The 19319-nt window shown below is 45.1% G+C and overlaps 1 protein-coding gene and 1 pseudogene across 2 annotated transcripts in view; one reads left to right on the top strand and one right to left on the bottom strand.

Moving 5' to 3' along the window:
- Nucleotides 1-9986: 9986 nt before the first annotated feature.
- LOC127697729 (peptidyl-prolyl cis-trans isomerase NIMA-interacting 4-like) lies at nucleotides 9987-10527 on the bottom strand (annotated as a pseudogene).
- Nucleotides 10528-12091: 1564 nt separating this feature from the next.
- Nucleotides 12092-19319, top strand: part of Mia3 (MIA SH3 domain ER export factor 3) — a 41259-nt gene continuing 34031 nt past the window's right edge. For both annotated transcript variants that reach the window (XM_052200069.1, XM_052200072.1), the window contains exons 1-3: nucleotides 12092-12266; nucleotides 15649-15782; nucleotides 19231-19317. In XM_052200069.1, the coding sequence (XP_052056029.1) occupies nucleotides 12134-12266; nucleotides 15649-15782; nucleotides 19231-19317 (354 nt within the window). In that variant the 5' untranslated portion in view covers nucleotides 12092-12133. The remainder of the gene's footprint in view (nucleotides 12267-15648; nucleotides 15783-19230; nucleotides 19318-19319) is intronic.

The raw sequence follows: 19319 nt of genomic DNA, 5'->3' as shown, positions 1-19319 counted from the left end.
CCCAGCATGGCATAGAACTCACAAAGATCTCCCTGCCCCTGCATCTGCTCCTTCCTCTGCTCCTGTATCTGCCTCCACCCCTGCCTCTGCCTCTGTCTCATTGCTGAGATTAAACGTGTGTACCACCATACCCAGTCTCATTTACAGCCAATATTATCATAGCACAGTCATGATCAGAGACAACAGGCTCTCCTGGGCAACAAGGACCCTTAAAGACTTGCTCTAAGCATATCCTGGTAACTGCTGTCCAGGAAAACACTCCTTCCTAGAATGAGGCTCGTGAGACTCAAAAAGTAATGATCTTCATGCTTCTAGGAAAGTCAGGATTCACAGAGGTCTCATCAACAAGGATATAGACTCAACGTGAAGATAGAGGTGCCTCAGGGAGACCTTCCAACCCAGTGAGGTGCCTGACAGGTATGTAGAGAGAGAGGCCAAGACTTTAGCTTCACGACCTAATGTCCATGTTTGGGAGGGCTTTCAAGCCATGTAGCTGCCTGTGGGTCACCTACACTACTGTAAGTAACCTCAATAAACTCACCAAGATGGACTTTGATACAATTGTCCCTTTGCTCTGTCATCTGGTTCCTATCTGAGGTTGTGTTTCTGTCTTGGGTAAATAAACATTCATTCATGCCATGTCATGGCTCCCAAGGGAAAGCCTCACACAGAGTGATACACACTTAATGTTGTGCCTCTGCCATTCCTTCCCTGAGTCCGGGATGCTGTGCCTGGACCTCCTTCTCGCTACCCTAGCTCTGGACCTGACCTGCTCCCTCACCTGTTCCTGCTAAAATTAGAGCCACTGCACAGTCTGAGGAGCCTAAAAAGGGAACAAACACTTCTATGCTTACCCAGGCAGTAATACTTTGGAGGTCAGCTTCAGGGAAATTTCAAGCATAGAAGTTGTTGCAGGGCAGACACAGTGTAGCTGAAGGGGCAGAGTGCAGTGTTGAGTGAGATGCTGTTGCAGCTCACCATGGGTTTTTATTTTGTTTTCAAGATGAGAATCTTGCTATGTAGATCAGGCTGGCCTCCTCCCTTGACCTCCCAACTGCTCGGATTGTAGATGTGTGGCCCCAAGACCAACCAGCACGCACAGCCTTTATAAAAGACTTCCTAAGGCCACTGTGCTAGAACAAAGTCAGCAAAAGAGGGAAGATTAATTCCAGGTTAAGACAAACATGCTGGTTGGTCTACACAACAAAAGAAAAGGGGGTGGGGAAAGAAAGGAGGGAGGGAAGAATTTTCTCTTGATAGGCAGAGATCTCATTAGAAGATTTACCATTCAAATTCTACAATGTTCTGTTCCCCAGGAAACCAAATATGAGGGACAGTGAGAGAGCTCAGTAGGTAAAACGTACATTGCAAAAACCCAATAGCCAGAGTTTGATCCCTGGAACCCATGGTGGAAGGAGAGAACCTGCCAACCAAAAGTTGCCTTCTGTTGATCTCTGCATACATGTAGCTGTGTGCACATGTAAGCATGTGTGTACATAAACAACGTGTACATGCACAGTAATAATAAAATGTTTTTTTAAAAGGAAATAAAACATGAAACTTACGTAGACCATGTGAGATGACCTAGTGGTTGTCTGTTACCCTGGGAACATCTTCCATTGGCCAAAGCTGAAAACTCTAGAAAATAGTGTATTGACTCATATTTTACTTCAAGAAATTGCCATATTTTTCTGTATTGATTACCTTTATTAAATCAGTAAGTTTAGTTACAGGAATGGGCTTTTTTGTAGTATAAAGTTTCTCAAAATAGAAAAATAAAGATTCTACTTTTAAATCTTAAATGATACTTAAAAATCACGATAGGAATAAAATGGCAAACCAGTTTTTATAGACACTATACATATCTAATTAACTGAGCTAAAGAGTCTTGTGAAGAAAAAAATTGAGTTAACCCTTCAAACTTTTTATGTATGACTTCTAAAATTTTTAAATTATGTTTGTAACTGGCAATTATATTTTTATTGGACATCCTATTCTGGGGAGTCAGAAACAAGGGAAGTAGCTGGTACATGTTGAGCCTGCTGCCAGTCACCCATCCCGGACCACTTCATATTCCGTGGGGTTTCCATTGGAATGGGCTTCCACACTAGTTACAGAAACCTCTCATTTTCCCTGTGCATAATTGCTCATTGCTCAGCCTCCTCAAGGGCTTTATGGTCCATTTGCAGTTCGATGTGCACGCACCAGCCGAAATGCAGACGCTCCCAGTGATTTGTTTGGTCCCTTTGTCTGTGTCAGTTGTGGTTGTATTCTCCCCTCAAAAACACATCTTCTTACAATTGGTGAGAAGTAACAACCAGCAAGTTGTACAGCAGACTGATTATGTTGAGGATCAGAGTTCAGTTACCAGAATCCACATCAGGTGGCTCACAACTTCTGAGAACTCCAGCTTCAAGAGAACTGATGCTCTAGACTGGCCTCCATGGATACCTGTATTCACACACACATACTCAAACACAGAAACACAGAGACACACACATACATAATGAAAAAGAAACTTTTTTTTTTCAAGACAGGGTTTCTCTGTATAGCCCTGGCTGTCCTGGAACTAACCCTGTAAACCAGACTGGCCTCAAACTCAGAAATCTATCTGCCTCTGCCTCCCAAGTGTTGGGATTAAAGGCTAATCCCACCACTACGGGGGGGGGGGGGAACCACAAAAAAACAAAACATTTTTTTTTGTGTGTGTGTTTTCTCTTTCTTGGCTCTTGGCATCTCCTCTTCACAGCGCCTTTGATTCTCCCAGCAAGTTTGGGAGAGGACATTACTGGCCTTGCTGTCTGTGAATGAGAACATTTTCTGGAGTAGCACAATCCAAACATGTCTTCTTCCTAAAGTCAGTTTTCCAAGTTTAACCTTGACCCCAATTTTATAAAAGTGAATTTTATAGGAGAATTAGCGGCTCATTATCTTTAACTAACTCCTAGTCCAGGCCTTCACTTAGCTAGTCCAGGCCCTGAGTTGGCTAATCTAGTTCTTCAGTTGGCTAGTCCAGGCTTTTAGTTGGACAGTCCAGGCCCTGAGTTGGCCAGTCCAGGCCCTGAGTTGGTAGTCCAGGCCTTCAGCTGGCTAAAGCAGGCCTTCAGGGGCTAGCCCAGGCCTTTGGCTATCTGAATTCTCTGCCTCCGCTGCTGCTGTGCTGCTTCAGTTTCCTATCTGAAAAAGCAGTGGACAAATCCAGGCAGCCTGCCCTGTGGAGACTGAGTTGCATAGACCACACCCTGAAATCTGTTTTGTTGCAAAACACCAAATATTTGGCTTCAGTGAAAATAGTGCCAAGATAAATTCAGCCCAGCCGGAAACAGGAACCCAATCACACAGCCATGTATTGGTGGCAACTGCAGATGTTTGAGTTTCTTTCTGTGTATGATAGAAAGTAGAATAATATTTGTCAGCACTGAACAAACAGTGCATGCTGGCAGGAAATATGACCTTGTGTTCGATTCACTCCCGTTGAAATTGCACAGTGACAGGACTTTCTTAAATGTGCAGAGGGAGCTAGCCCAACTGGCCCAGCCCAGCACAAATCCCCTACATTTCTCAGAACAAGAAACTCCCTGCTCTCCAATTCTATCATCAAACCCTTTCCTGACAGCCTCATAGCTGTCTATGTTTGTGTTAAGTCTAAATTCTTTGTTTCTAATGTCTTTGTTTCTAAGGGTGTTCGTTTGTCGTCCTTGAGTGTTTACAAGCCTTCGATATAGTCGGAGGAAGCCTCCTTACTTTTCTTTCCAATGCTTTCTGTCTTTAATCTCGGCACTTGGGAGACAGACACACATGGATCTCTGTGAGTTCTAGGCTGCCTGGTCTACGGAGTGAATTCAAGCACAGCCAGGGCTCTATAGAGAGATATTGTCTCAGTCAATCAATCAATCAACCAACCAACCAATCAATCAATCAAAAACATTTTTCTAGTATTACTAAAAGAAGTGTGGTTCTTTTAATTTTTTTTTAAATTAACTTTTAATCATGTGTATCTGCGTGCTTGTCTGTGTGCAGGGTTGGGCACATGTCTGCAGGTCAGAAGAAAGTGTTGGATACCCTGCAGCTAGAGTACAGGTGGTTGCAAGCCACTCAACATTGGTGCTAGGAATGGAACTCGGGTCCTCTGAAAGAGGAATATGCGCTCTTAATGTCAGGCCGTTCCTCCAACCGTGTGGTATTTTTGTTTAGTTTATAGTGTAGCTTAAACCTGTCTAAGAAAAGAGGTTTGGGTCTGTTAACAGAAAGGCATTCTGACAGATAGGATAAAAGGCATTCTGCAAGATTCTGCCTTGACTGTTTCCAGGGTGACTGGTAAAGGGCTTCCATGTCATCAGGCCTTGCATAGTGAAAATACAGGAGAAGTGGGGTGTGCATGGGCAGAGGGCGTCCTCACCACACTCTAGGCTCTTGAGAGCCTCTGTAGCCCCTCCCTCAGTGTCTGGCAGAGAGGCATCCCAAACCCAGACACCACAGCATTCATCTCTTTGCTGCCTGCCCTCATTTAGCCTGTGCCCTACTATGCTCCTGTGTTGTCCTACTGTGCTTTATATCCTCAGTAGGTCTGTGATCCTCATGGAGCCTGGAAATGATTTTCTTTTTGCATAAGTTTTCATGAGATAAGTTTAGCCAATGGATTTATTTTGTTCACTGTATCGTGTCTCTTTGCTGTAGATTAAGAACAACCAACGCCTTAGCAACTGTAATTATAGTGTCATAGGGAGCTCAGAGTCAGCTCTCTATGGAGAAAGAAAGAAAGAAAGAAAGAAAGAAAGAAAGAAAGAAAGAAAGAAAGAAAGAAAGAAAGAAAGAAAGAAAGAAAGAAGGAAGGAAGGAAGGAAGGAAGGAAGGAAGGAAGGAAGGAAGGAAGGAAGGAAAGGAAAGGAAAGAAGGAAGGAAGGGAGGGAGGGAAGGAAGGAAGGAAGGAAGGAAGGAAGGAAGGAAGGAAGGAAGGAAGGAAGGAAGGAAGGAAGGAAGGAAACAGGGCTGGAGAAATGGCTCAGTGATTGAACTGCTCTTCCAGAGGACACAGGTTTCAATCCCAGCATCCACATGGCTTGTCAAAAGCCATATGTAACTGCAGTTCTAGGAATCTGACTCCCTCTTCTGGCTTCTGTGGGCACTATACTTACCTGCAGGCAAGATACCTATATGCATAGAATAAAAATAAATAAAATCTCAACAACAACAAAATAAAAAACCTTAAAGAGAACAATAGCTAGAAATGACCCTGATATATATATATATATATATATATATATATATATATATATATATATATATATATATCACAAGATGGGCTCTTCTGAAAGCCAAAAACAAAATAAAATAAAAAAACAAAAAACAAAAAAAAGTGCAAACTAGGGATTTGTGATATGAGAACTCCTGACCCCTGAGGTTAGAGGAGGGCTGTGGATAGGCAGGGAACGAGACTTAAAGATCCAGGAGTTACAGCCTTGCCTTGGCAGGAAGGTTGCCTTTAGAACCAGTAGATGGATTCTTTCCAGTCTCAAAATGGAAACAGGCACAGAAGGGCAAGAGAATGCCTAACCAAAACAGCCCAAAGGCCCTCAGGGAACATCTGTTTCAGTCAGCTCTCCCACCAAAGCCTCTGCTTTGTCTCCCCAAATTGTGCCACCTGAAGACTAGGCCTCAGTAACGAGGCCAGGATCTCTCCGGAGAGCCATCTAGGCAATCTGAGTTGGATGGACATAGAGGCTGTTCTTACTGATACTATAATGCCTAGACCTTCTCCTGCAAGGAAGAAGTGTGCAGCCTTTTCATTGGGCAACAAAGTAGCTTCTCATTTCAAACAGTTGGTGAATTCTGGGACACAAGTCCCTCAGTGCAGACATTTTCCATGTTACAGGCAAGTGCAGGTTTCCAAACTGGCCACAGATGGTAATGTTTAGCAAGAAACCATTTGCAAGCCTCCATAAGAAGATCCTTCACTTTCCAACTGTATCTTTACATGGTAGTTTGTATTTTTTCAGGAAGATTTAATTCAGATTTCTACTGGCCTGGGGACAAAAGATATTTCTTTCTTGTTTTATGACAGGGTCTTGCTATGTAGCCATTGGTGGCCAGGAGTTCACTATGTGGACCAGACTGGCCTCAAACTCACAACAATCCTTCTGTCTCTGATGCCTGAATGTAGGAATCACTTTCATGAGCCACCACCCTAGGCTAACTAGAGTTTTTATTTTAATTGTGTCTCTGTAAGAGATTTCAGTAGAGTTGGTCCAACTTACAGAAGTTAAAAAAATGATTAATCTGATCCTTTTTATTTAATATTATAAATTTACCCTATAATGGTATTTTTCAACATTATTTAGGTATCAATCACATTTAGGTATTTAAATACTCCACTTTTACATATTTAGACACAGACATTGAGGAAAGTCTACTACACAGTGAAAAATGGGGCAGGCATCCATCCCAATTCATTCCACATCTCCCTGTACCCACCCTATCCTTATCTAACATATTTCTTACTTTTCTGTTGCAGTGATAAAATACTATGACCAAAAGCTATTTATCCACCTTAGCTTACAGTTCCAGAGGGGGAGTCTATACTAGGGAGGAAGGCATTGGCAAGCTGGAGCAGGAATCTGGCTGATCACATCACAAGGGCAAGCTAGCAGTATGATGAGACTAAAACCTTCAACCCCCCCCCCCAGTGACGCACTTCCTCCAGCCAGGCTGCACCGCCTAAAGATTCCATAACTGCCTGAAACAGCGCCACCATCTGGTGACCAAGTGTTCAAACATATGCCTATGGGGGACATTTCTCCTTCAAACTACTATTCCTGGCTGTTCTACCCTGCCATCAAGTAACTATTCAGCCTGTTGAACTTTGTAACACTTTCTCTAAGTAGAGTTTCACAGTGGGTGTCTTTGTCTAGCTTACGACCCTCCACAGCTCCTCTACTGCTAGTCTCAGTGGTCAATCATCTTGTCGGTCAGGGCCCCACATGTATCATCTATTTGCTTGTTAATATGTTGGCCTGGTTTTTTTGCTTTGTTTTACTGCTTTAAACAAAGCCACTGTGACTATGTGTTTCTTTTCTCCCGGGTAAAGAAAGACCGGGTGTGTACAGCAGATGTGTTTTATATTCAGGAAATCACCAAGCTGTTTTCCAGCACTTCATACTGTTGGTTACACCATTCGCTTTGTAGCAAATGCAGTGCTGTGAGATTTCTAGCAATCTTCACCCTTGGCAGAATTTGTCATCATCAAGCCTGTTAGTTATAGCCATGAGAGAGAGAGAGAGAGAGAGAGAGAGAGAGAGAGAGAGAGAGAGAGAGAGAGAGAGAGAGAGAACACACCAAGGGTGACTTACAAAGTTGAGTATCTTCTGCATGCACAGTTGCTGTGCATGTATCAATTTTGCTCACTGTTTCTATTTGGGTTGCTTTGTTATTAACCAGTCCGGAGAGCGTTCCTATATCTTAGATCTAATTCTTCTACAGACCTATTCTGCAAACAGTCTTGATTTGCACTTGCATTTTGACCCATTGAATATAGAAGTCACAATATAAGTTTCTATTTGACTAAATCCAATTTCCTGACTCATTCCTTTCAGAGTTTGTGCTTTTTATAATTTCAAGGCCTTTTTACCAAACCTAAGTTCACAAACAGTCTGTCCTATGTCACGTTCTAGGAATTATATTGACTTAGTTCCTCCATTCAGGTCTATGGCCTGTCCCTCCAGCTGCATGGGATTCCACTCTTCTGTACCCTTGCCAGCAATTGGAACTGTCTTCTTTTTTTATTTTTTTTTTATTTTTATTTATTTATTTTTTTTGAGACAGGGTTTCTCTGTGTAGCCCTGGCTGTCCTGGAACTCACTCTGTAGACCAGGCTGATCTCAAATTCAGAAATCTGCCTGCCTCTGCCTCCCGAGTGCTGGGATTACAGGCGTGCGGTGTGCGCCACCAGTGTGACCACCCTAGCAAGCTGGAAGCAGCAATTCATGGCAGCTTCCGTTTCACATTCCCAAAGGCTCGTCCTGGTGCAGAGTAGCCTTCCGGCTCTGTACTGGTCTTCACACATTCTCTAGCTAAGTTGTCTTTTATTGAACTGAAAGAGTTGCTTATGCATCCTAGCTACAAGCCCCTTACCAACTAAATGAATTGCACTAATTTTCTTCTGAAAACAAGTTTTTAAGTCAAGGTTTTCATGTAGCCTAGGCTAGCTTTGAACTTGCTATGTAGGCAAGGCTGGCCTTTAAACTCCTTATCTTCTTGCCTGAACTTCCTGAGTGCTAGGATTATAGGCAAGGGTCAACACAGTCATTCTTTTCTTCCCCCAATGTTTTCTCACTTTCATTTATAATATCCTGAAACAGGCGTTTTCTATCTGAAGCGGGACACTTCAGATGCATCAGCATATAATTTTCTTTGGTTGCATGTGGTTCAGTGCCACGTCTAAAAGTCATGCCTGATTTAAAAGTTGCCCCTATACAGTCTTTTATTATACTTAGGGAGGGCTTGTAATCCATCTGTAGTTAATTGTGGAAGTTCATTTTAATGCATTAATAGATTTAGCCTCATCTCTGAAAGGCAAATCTAAGGTGTCAATTAATTTTTTTTTGGTGTCTAAAATACTCTTCCATATTGTATTCTTCCTTCTTTTATCTGACCAGAGCTCTTGTTTATTATTAGTATCAGTGTCAGTAGTAGTAGTAGTAGTAGTAGTAGTAGTAGTAGTAATAGTAGTAGTTATTGTTGTTGTTGTTGTTTAGCATGTGGTAAGTCCTATGATGCAAGCTGAAGGTCTTTCACATCCAAGGCAAGTGCTCTACCATTGAGCAATGTCTGTAGCCCTCAGCTTCGTCCTGTCATTTTATCTTCAGCCCTATGCACTCACGGCACCTGCTCTGAGACCCCTGCAGTTTCCTCCATTATTCCTTGTTTTAAGCATTTCACTGCATGGCATTTGCTTTGTCATTATTCAAGATCCTGGGATGCATTGAGCTCCCCGAGTCTGTAAGTCATCATCAGTTTGGGAACATTTCCTTCGTGAGTCCCCGACACATGATTTCTGACACATCTCTTTCGGGGACCTTAATTACATGCATATTGAACTGGTCAAGTTGTGAGTGCTGGTGGTTCTTTTCCTCAGTGTCCTTTCTGTGTTGTGTCGGAGAGCTTGTATCACTTCTGTAGCGCACTAGGATTTCCTTCTGTGATGCCCACTCTGCTCTTGAGCTCATTCAACTCACCCGGCCACTGTTTTCAGAACTATTTTTTTCTTCGCTAGAAGCTGTAGTCCTTAGTGAATGTTCCCACCGCTTTATGGACACTGAGTAGTTTCATTGTTCACATAAGACAATTCCTCCTGGCAATTTAACTGTAGGCTAGATGCTTCTGGACAGGTGCCAGGGAAAATTGGCAAAGATGTGTATTATAATACTGTCTTCTGCTTATTTCAGATATATTTGTCTTGTCTTCTCATTCACACATCAGATTCCCCAAGGTCAAGAACCTGCCCTATTTTATATTTCCACGTCCTTTCCACCACAGACAACACACGTGTGCTTTTAACTATTACACACCAGAGAAAATCCCCTTCGTGGGGTTTGAAGACACTGCACATAGGTTAGAATTTACGTTAAGTATCAGTCACACATTCAAATGCCACGAGCAACAGCAGGGCCTGGTCACACTCTAATTACACATTCTTGTGGGAAAGAGCTGCTACTACCACCTGGTTGTCGCCTGAGAAGTTTTCTCTCATTATCCACTAGACAGGTTAATGTCTCTTTAAAGAAAGATATGTTTTAAAGGAACATAAGTTAAATCTCCAGAGCCCAGTGAGTAAAGGCGCACCCTGCCAGGCCCAAAGACATCGTGTTGATCCCTGGGACCCATATGGTGGAAGTACAGGACAGAGAGAACGGTTTCTTCCCGTCATCCTCCAACCTCTGCCATGCATCCCACAAAAGGATAAATACATTTGTCCAACCTTTCATGTGATTTTATTTTTTCCCTTTAACCATTATAACATGATATCCAAATTTTGTCTTAACTAGTGGGTCTGGAAACACAGGTTTAACCATCTCACTGACAGGCAAGGCAAAAGCTGCTTCTTGAAATGCCCCCTCCCTCCCCACATGGATCCTCTGGTCACCCAATCAAGTCACCCACGATGTCTGGCTTTGTCTTCACTATATATATTGCCTGGTGGCCACTTCACTGAATTTCATCTCTGACCTTAATTTTTCCATGATTTCCACAATTTCCCCATGTTTTCCACATAGAATGTGTCTGACCTTTACTGATTTGCCACCACCTTTAGGCCCCTGAGACTTCTTGTCAGCACTGTCATTCCCAGAGGATGCACCTCCTTTCCCTCCTTTTCCAGAACCACTTTTCCCCTTCAGCGGCAGCATCTCTTAAGCTTGCTGTTGAATTCTTCAGGACAAATACATTTTAAAAGCAAAACCTTCATGAGCCAAACAGCATATTCTTCAGTAATAGGAACAATGACCCTGTATGTAAAAGTCTACTTAAGTCAAAATGTCACGCTATTTTATTCTTCTTTCTCTGCCAATGGGATGTTATTTAATTCTATTCTGTAGAAATAAGAAGACGTTTAAATTACTCTGATCTGCCACCCTGGTGGTACCTGGAACAACAGGAAGCAGTGCAGTGAGAGTGTAGCCGCGGGGCAGTGGTGGCGCACGCCTGTAATCCCAGCACTTGGGAGGCAGAGGCAGGTGGATTTCTGAGTTCGAGGCCAGCCTGGTCCACAGAGTGAGTTCCAGGACAGCCAGGGCTATATAGAGAAACCCTGTCTCGAAAAAACCAAATCTAGAGAGAGAGAGAGAGAGAGAGAGAGAGAGAGAGAGAGAGAGAGACAGAGAGAGAGAGAGACACACACAGAGAGAGAAACCATCTAACAATAAACACATCAGCAGATCTGCTCCTGGTGTTGAGGGTGCTGCTGAGGGAAGTGCCCCGTGTAGCCACTGTTTAAATCAGGACCGAGGTTCATGCACCAGATTATTGTTGAGCACACCCAAGACCCAGGTACTTCCCTAGGCACTGAGGAACCGGCAGGAACAAAACAAATCAGAGTGGGGCTGCAGCTCAGCGATGTTACTGCGCATGCCCAGTCTCCAGCAGCACAGACACAACAGCTCCACGGAGGGAGCTGTCTGAGCTGTGGGAGTGGGGTTGCTCTGTCTGAGTGGGCCTAAAAGTGGAGGCGAAGAATGCCAGGAAACAGGGCAAAGGGACAGAGAGACAGGGCAGTCTGTGGTAAAGCCATTGCCTGTTGCTTGGAAATCCGGAGTTATAAGAAGGCTTAAGGAGAGGAGAGAGACATTGAGACAGTAGCTATTGGCAACATGATGGCGTTTGGGTGAGCCATGACGTGGGTCTGGCCAACAGTTGTGGCAAAGGAGATGGAAGTTGAACATGTTGGCGCTAGACTAAAGGACTTCATTCAAGTCCTCATGTGCTTTATGGACAGTGACAGGAAGCTGAAGATCTCGGGCAGAGGACCACTGTCCACCAACCCTCTCCTTAAAGGACTCTAATTTACTGTTTCACCCACTACTCCACTGCAATAGAAGAGGGCCATGCGATGGAGGTCCCAAAGAACCCCATTGAATCTGAAGTGTGTGTGTGTGTGTGTGTGTGTACCAGGGTGGGAGGATGTGCGTGGGTCAGTTGCACACTGTGGTCACTCCTGTGTGGGGCTTGGCGGTTCAGAACTAAAAAACGGTAGTTGGAAGAAGTGATGAAGAGGGATGGATGGCTATTTAACATGGACAAGAAATCCGAAGCTGAAGGAGGAAGACGAAAGAACCTGTTGGGATGGCGCTGAGAGGCGGAGTGACGAGCCTGGTGACGCGGAGGGTCGTCTGTGAAGGCGCCGGAGCCGAGGCTCGCGATTGGGCGAGGGGAAGGTGCCTCTGCCGGTTGTCAAGGTAGCAGTTCGGGAGGGACGCCAAGGCCTCCTCCAAGTCGCCGCGCATCCCTTGCTGAGCCCTTGCTGACGTGTCACTCGCAGCAGCCCGCCTCCTGGGCGCCTCCCCCGGCACCGCCCGCTCCTGCCCCGCCCCCGGCACCGCCCGCCGGCGGCCTCCGCGTCACCCGCGCCCGCGGTGGCCACAACATGGCTGCGGCGCCGGGGCTGCTCTTCTGGCTGTTCGAGCTCGGGGCGCTCTGGTGGGTCCCGGGCCAGCCGGACCTCAGCCCCGGACGGCGCTTCTCGGACCTCAAAGTGTGCGGGGACGCAGAGTGCAGCAGTGAGTGCGGGATGGCGGGGCGGGCGGCCGGTTCCCGGGTGGCGGCGGTGGCCGCGCGGGTCGGAGTCCCACAGCCCGCACCTGGCCTAGGGGGTCGCAGGCCCGCGGAGCCCGCGCGGGTGTGCTCTGCTCGGCAATCGCCCGCGTAGGCCGTGCCTACCACTTGTTGCCGGATTTGCTCTCTGCTCCTCTGACCCGGCTTGGGGGCGCCGCAGACCCAGCCGGGTTTCTAGGGTGCAGCTCCCTGCTTCTTTATCCCCGAGCTCCTAGGGTGATGGGGTGGCGCGCCCCCGCATCCTGGGCGCCCGATGCTGCAGCCAAGAGCGTTTTAACGCTGGCCGTCGGGACCCGGGTCCACGCAAGACCGAGATCCACGCGCTTAGGGATCTGGGGCGCAATCCCAGCGGCCAATTGACGGCGGGGGTTCCTCCAGAAGGCACCCCGGCGCTGCCTTTCCCCCTCTTGGCTGCATTGGGACCAGCTCGCATCACCTTTGGAACCAGAGGAACTGGACTTTAGGTTTGGGGTGAATCCCGAGGCCAAATAAGCAGTGTATTCAGAGGTCTCCCGGTTTTCTCTTTCAGTCCCGTCGCTCTTTTGCATAGAAGCTTCTTGCCAGCTCTCAAGAAGTGCTGTGGGAAGGTCAAAATCTTTCGTTCTTTAAGCGGCCAAGTTGCTGCACCTGTCACTACCTGAGAACCGCAGCCTTCCTCTCTGTGCGCAGTCGCGTCCTAGTCCTAGGTTGGAGGTGCCAGGGTTGGAGGTGGGCCATGGGGACGGTTAAGATTAGAAGAGGGCATTGACTGTAACGGTGATAATAAATACTCCAAGGGTCTCAGGAACCAGTCCAGCCTTTTCTTGAGCCCCCTATGTTGCTTGGACCCATTCCTGCCCAGAATAATTCATCCTGTTTTTAGGTTGGTCTCCAGAAACTGTAACTCACTGATGATGTCCCTCATAAATCACAACAGTACATACAGAAAAGTATTCATTCTAAAAGACTAAGAAGAGTTCAGGTTAGCCATTTATATTTCAATTGGTGTTATAAAAAAAAAAGCAAATTCATAACTCGAATGGTTTACTCCACTACCATTAAAGAAAAAAAGGAGGTGCCTGTAATTTATGTCCTTGAGATTCTAGGTCCTAGCTGTGACCCAGGGCCAATGTAAATAAACCTGTAAGGTAAAGCCACCACAGCGAATCCCCCCTTTCAACTACCATTTGGCTGTTGAATATTGCCAAGGATTTTCTGGTCTTTGCTGTCAAGTACCGTCTTACCTGAGTTCCTCAAAACTTGGTAGGACCATATCTTTGATGCTGCCTCAGAATTGAGACTCATGGTTGGAAGAGTTCTGGGCTATAGTAGAACTTGAGAAGTGGCCCATGCCCAAACAAATGTAGCCAAACACAGAGGCTATGATAGAAGCAAGGCCCAGGTGTGTGTTGCCGGTAGAAGTGCTTGTGGTGGGGGAAAGGTGTCAGGAACGGCGTCACACAGTGTGCATGTCACTTATCAATAGTAAGTGGTACACACTGACATTGACTGTCCTTGATATGTTATTCTACAGCCTCAAGAATCTGAGGTAGGGAACCAGAAACCGTGATGTTTCCCAGCTGAGTAGAATCCCCAGGCTTGAGATCCTTTAGTCTGGTATCTTGCTCAATCTCATCTGAAATAGGAATCTGGCATATCTGGAAATAATCTTATTTTAGCTTTAAAAACCAAGTTAGCCCTTCTAAATGCATGCTTGTCCCTTGAAGATGTATTTTAAGGACATGTTTTTGTACTGTTGCTAATTGGCTTTTAGATGATATTGCTAATTGGCTTTTAGACAAAGTGCGATTTCCATTACCCCATGTCTCTGCCCTTTAATGCACTGTTAATTTCATTTGGCAAATGCTGCTTCTGTTGGTGTGATGGAAGCTCTGTTTGTTTGTTTGTTTGGGACAGAGTCTCACTTTGCAGCCCTAGCTGGCCTGGAATGCTCTTATAGATTAGGCTGGTCCAGAACTCATTGAGCTCTTGCCTGCCTCTTCCTCCCCAGGGCTTCCACGTGCCACCTTGTTGGGCCAAAGACCTGCATTTTAAATGAGAAAATAACTTCTGATCCAGTCACATAGTTTTGTTTGGCTTCTGATAAATGAGATACCCATCTTGAATTTTCTTTCTAGAAACATTTATTTTGAAAGGTTTTTTAGATTTGCGTGTGTGTATTTGTGTGTGTGTGTGTGTGTGTGCATGTGTGTGTGTGTGTGTGTGTGTGTGTGTGTACTCACAATACTGGAGGACCAGGGCCTTGTCTATAGCATGCAAGCATCAAACATTCTACTATTGGGCTATATCTCTGGTCCTGTTTGTACTAAGTTACCTAGGCTGGCACTGAACTCCCTCTGTACTCCAGTCAAGCCCTGAACTTATGATCCCCCTGCCTCAGTTTCCTGAATACTGGAATTATAGGATTACACCACCAGGCCTGGCTAGAAACCTTCTTAATGGGGAGACATGGATGTTACTTGTTTTTAGAAAACACTGCCTTGTGATTGATTGGATCCCTAACAGAATGTGATAATCTGCCTCCCTGTTAACTCATCCAGACACTGTGCAGAGACAACATCTTAGCCACAAATGAAACTGACATGTTTACTGCCACAAAGAAACAGTTGCAGCCACTTACAGGCAGTGCCTGTTAGTGGTTAGTTCAGGTTTAATTGAGCCCTTGGGGATTCCTGGGCGTTCTTTCTGGCTCCCTGTTATCTCCACAGTTAGCTATGTTTAAACCAGTCAGCACCTGCACCTGCATTTACACATCCATCCGCAAATGAAGCTCTTTTTGATTATGAAACAGGAAAAAGAAGGGGGGTGGGTGGGCTAGAAGATCAGAGAGGAAAACAAAGGGTTGACCTGAGCTGCCCTCTGTGGTAGTGGGCACATGGTTTTCGGTTTCTCAGGCTTGCCGAGAGAGAAAAGCAGAAAGTTTCTCTCATCTGATTATAGAAGATGATGTGACTTAAAGCAATGAGGCTCTGGGGGGTTTAGACACTTGGAACATGTGAACTGAAATTAATTCCAGTAGAGTTCTGGGAAGACTAGATTAATGTTTGCAATGGGATTCTTATATTTCCTGAAAAATCTCTAAAAGCTGATTGGTAATGCTTACCTAAGATGCATGAAACCCTGGCTTTGCTCTCCAGTGTGTGCCTGTAATCCCAGCACTGGAGAGATAAAGGATGAGGAGTTCTGGGGCTATCCTTGGCTACCAAAAAGGTTTAAGGCCAGCTTGGGATGCCTGCAAGCAACCCCACCTTTAATAAAATTAGAAAGTATGGGGGAGGCTGTGAAAATCCTAATATTATCTTATTCTTTTTCTATTTCTGTATACAGTGTTGATGTACCGTGGTAAAGCTCTTGAAGACTTCACGGGCCCTGATTGTCGTTTTGTGAATTTTAAAAAAGGTGATGATGTATATGTCTACTACAAACTGGCAGGGGGATCCCCTGAAGTTTGGGCTGGAAGTGTAAGTAAAATGGTGGAAAGTTCTATTTTCTTACCTTTTTTGAATTTTGTAGCACTGCAGATTTAAATCACTTTAGTTGAAGTTGTTGATGGTGTCTGTAAACAAAAGGCACCACTGTGGTCCTAGCAGGCCTCAGGCCTGGCACACAGTAGGGGTAAGGTAGAGGTTTCTGAAACAGAAACTGCTGGTTCTGGCTACTGCTCCACAGCTATATAGGAAGCTGCATGTACAATATAGACAATCAAAGACCTGAAAATCTTTCATTGTTTCAAGAAAGAAGTATTTCTAATGGTCATTAATCTTGTAAGCTATTACAAGATAGTGCTTCAGGTGTGCAGGGATAAAGTTGACTTTATATGGCTTTTCTCTGTAAAAATAGTCAAAAAGTCAAAACAGGGCTAGGGAAATAGCTTAGTCAGGACCAGAGTTTGATATCCAGAACCTGCTTTTAAAGGCCAAACTTTGCAGGGTGTGCTTATAATGCCAGACTCAGTGATGTACTGGACAGGTGGAGCCCGAGGACTGCCTCACAGGCTGGCCAGCCTCATCTACTCAGAGAATAAAACACAAGGTGAGACATGAGAGAGGGAGGAGCAGGCAGACCTCTGTGAGTTTGAGGCCAGCTTGGTCTACATAGCCAGTTTCAGGCTAGCCTAGCCTACATAGTGAGACCCAACCTCAAACCACAAACAAGCAAACAAAAAACCCCAAACAAACCCACAAGGTAGACAACACTTGAGGAATGACTGTGAGGTTGTCCTCTGGTCTTCACACACATGTACCACACAGATACATACACACGAACACACACACACATGAACACATGTATGCCACATATACTCTAACACACACATGCACACATACACACATATACTCATACACATGTACCACAAACACACACACTGAACTGCACATGTACACACCCATACACTCAACTATACACACACACTTGTATATACACAACCTGCACATACATGCATACACACACACACACACAGGCAGGCACACACAGAATAGGAGATACTGAGCTCACTCTGTGCTGCATTCATGTTTGCTTGGCTTGTAACTTCTGAGGTATCTTCTTCTTGCTTTTCTCTGTGCTTGGAAGGCCCCCTGGATTCTGTTCCTGACACTCTTTGCCTCTTGGTATCAGGCATGGCTGACCCTGGCTGTATCCATCATGCCCTGGTATAGTTTAAGAAGGAGATTCACCAGCAGGGACCTGGCTGGGAAGCACACAAGAGTAGTCTTTTCCTTCTGAAGAGGGTTGGTACACGGGAGGTTGTTGACTAAAGGGTCTGTAATGACCCACGGGGTATTCCAGCTTAGAAACACCCTCACTCCCAACCTCGAATAACCATTCTCAATAAAACACCAAAGGATCAACACACAAGGTTCTACCAACCCCTTATGGAGAAAAAAAATGGCCCTGTCAGCATTTTAGCCTCCTCTGGGGTTTTTTTCAAAGCGTCATGTGGTGGGGCACAGTGTCCCAGTGGCTGTTCACAGGGCTTCCTCACAGATCTGAGGAAGTCTGTGCTGTTTCCTCATGGTTCCCAGGTGAGTGTCTGGATAGTCTCGGCTCTGGGGCTGCTTCCCATGTGCTTGTGTTACATTTGTTCACAGGTCATTTGGCTAAATAAGCTGGCTTTATGTTTTCCTCTCCACCTCTAGTCATATTGTTCCTTCTGGGTCACAGTTCTTACTGTGTTAGCCTTGAGCTTCTGATCGTCCTATCTCCACCTCCCTCATACTGGGATTACAGGCATGCACCATTGGTGTAGTGCTTCATATCAAACCAAGACTTGACACCTTAAGAAACCCTGCCTTCAGCATCCAGCTGGAAAGTGATCTTTGCTGGTGGCTCTGTTCACGCTTGGGTGGGTCTATTTGCCCAGCTCCTATGACAGTCATTTCACTGCCTTGCTTGTCTGCCAGCTGGTGTCTCAGCTCACTATCAAGATGAAGAAAACCACATGTCTTAGCTGCCTTCTTTTTGAGTGTTTCTTTACAGGGCAGTATAGCACTTAATTACACTTGTTCTCCAAGTAGCTTAGGCAGCAGTGGCTTTAGCCCTCCTAAGGCAGACGCTGCCCTCTCCACCCCCAAATCAAGTCAGCAGTGCCTTGGCAGGGGTGATACACAGAAGCCAGATCAGACATAAGAATTCCCTCTGTGAGGGCCTGGAGCTCCCTGAGACAGAGAAAAGGGTGGCGCCCAGTCTGGTCCTGGAGTTTTCTGTGAACTGTAGTCCTTGGTTGACAGATTAAGGAGGGGCACCCGTCCCTTTCTCTCGTATCTCTGGATTTCTTCACGTCTCTACAACAGACCTCAGTAGAATTCTCCTCCAGAAGGAAAATGTGTTTCCGCTCAGTCTCCTCTCATTTCAGGACCTCAACTCTCTCCACAATTAACACTCATCCTGAGTTTTCAGAATGACTGAGTATCTTAATTCTCATTCTGTTGTCTCTGTTGGTTTCCTAGAGTCTCAAGGTTTATCTGCCAGGCTCTTAGCTTTTAAAACCCTTTCTTATCTAATCTTTGGGGCTTTGTTCTAGTATTAGCTGGCCTCCAGGTGGTTTTGGGATAGGCCCGGCACTCTAGTGAATGGGGATATTTTAGAATTAGTGATAAGCTGGACTTGCCTATCAGTCTATCAGTCTGTGTCTTCACTAGTTGGGAATGCTGCCTTCCAGACTGTGGCCAGTGAAGGGCAGTTTCCGATGGAGCTCCTGTGCACACATGCACATTTTATGTGTTTTAGTTATGAGTGCTAAGAAAGACTGGGGTTATTTCTGTACATTTATTTTTCGTGGAACCAAAGCCCAAGAAGTAGGTAAGCATTCATTCTGTCATAATTTTATTTAATGTCCCCCCCCCCCCCGCCCCAATACTTCTGAATGCTGTTTTTGGGGAAAGCTACAACAGCACATGGTATCAATAGGTATTGTTTGTTGTAGCCGCACACATTTGAGAAGTCTCGTTTGCTTCCCCCGATTTCCGTGGCTGCTGTAAATGGAGTTAAGGAAAACTTGTTAGATGTGGTTGAGAAGCAATGCGATCAAGTGCTCATGGAGATTCTTGCCAGAGATCACTTGACTGTGTTTCCAGTAGCTTTCCTCTGTCAGGTCTTAACCACACAGTGTGCAGGACGCTTCTCTTGTTCGGATCTCTGATTACTTCTAATGCTAGTGTTATGTTAACGTTATACATAGCGATAGAACAAAGAACGTGTCTGTGGCTCAGAGAACATGAGAGAACTGTTGGTTTAACAATATTAATTTTTATTGGCACAGTCATTGCAGCTTAATTATTAACAGCAAATGTCTTTTTCTCTTGTTTATACCTCGTCTCTCTAAGTATTTCCTGTCACTGCTAAAGGCCGTCCTTTGTATTTCTCACACAGAACTTGAGTGACATTTTTCATTTTGCCCATTTTTTCACATAGGTTGAACAGAGTTTCGGATATTTTCCAAAAGATTTGATTCAGGTGCTTTATAAATACACAGAAGAAGAGCTACATATTCCAGCAGATGT

Source organism: Apodemus sylvaticus, chromosome 12 (genome assembly GCF_947179515.1).
Source record: "Apodemus sylvaticus chromosome 12, mApoSyl1.1, whole genome shotgun sequence".
Lineage (NCBI taxonomy): Eukaryota > Metazoa > Chordata > Mammalia > Rodentia > Muridae > Apodemus > Apodemus sylvaticus.
This window is presented reverse-complemented; position numbering and strand designations above follow the sequence as displayed.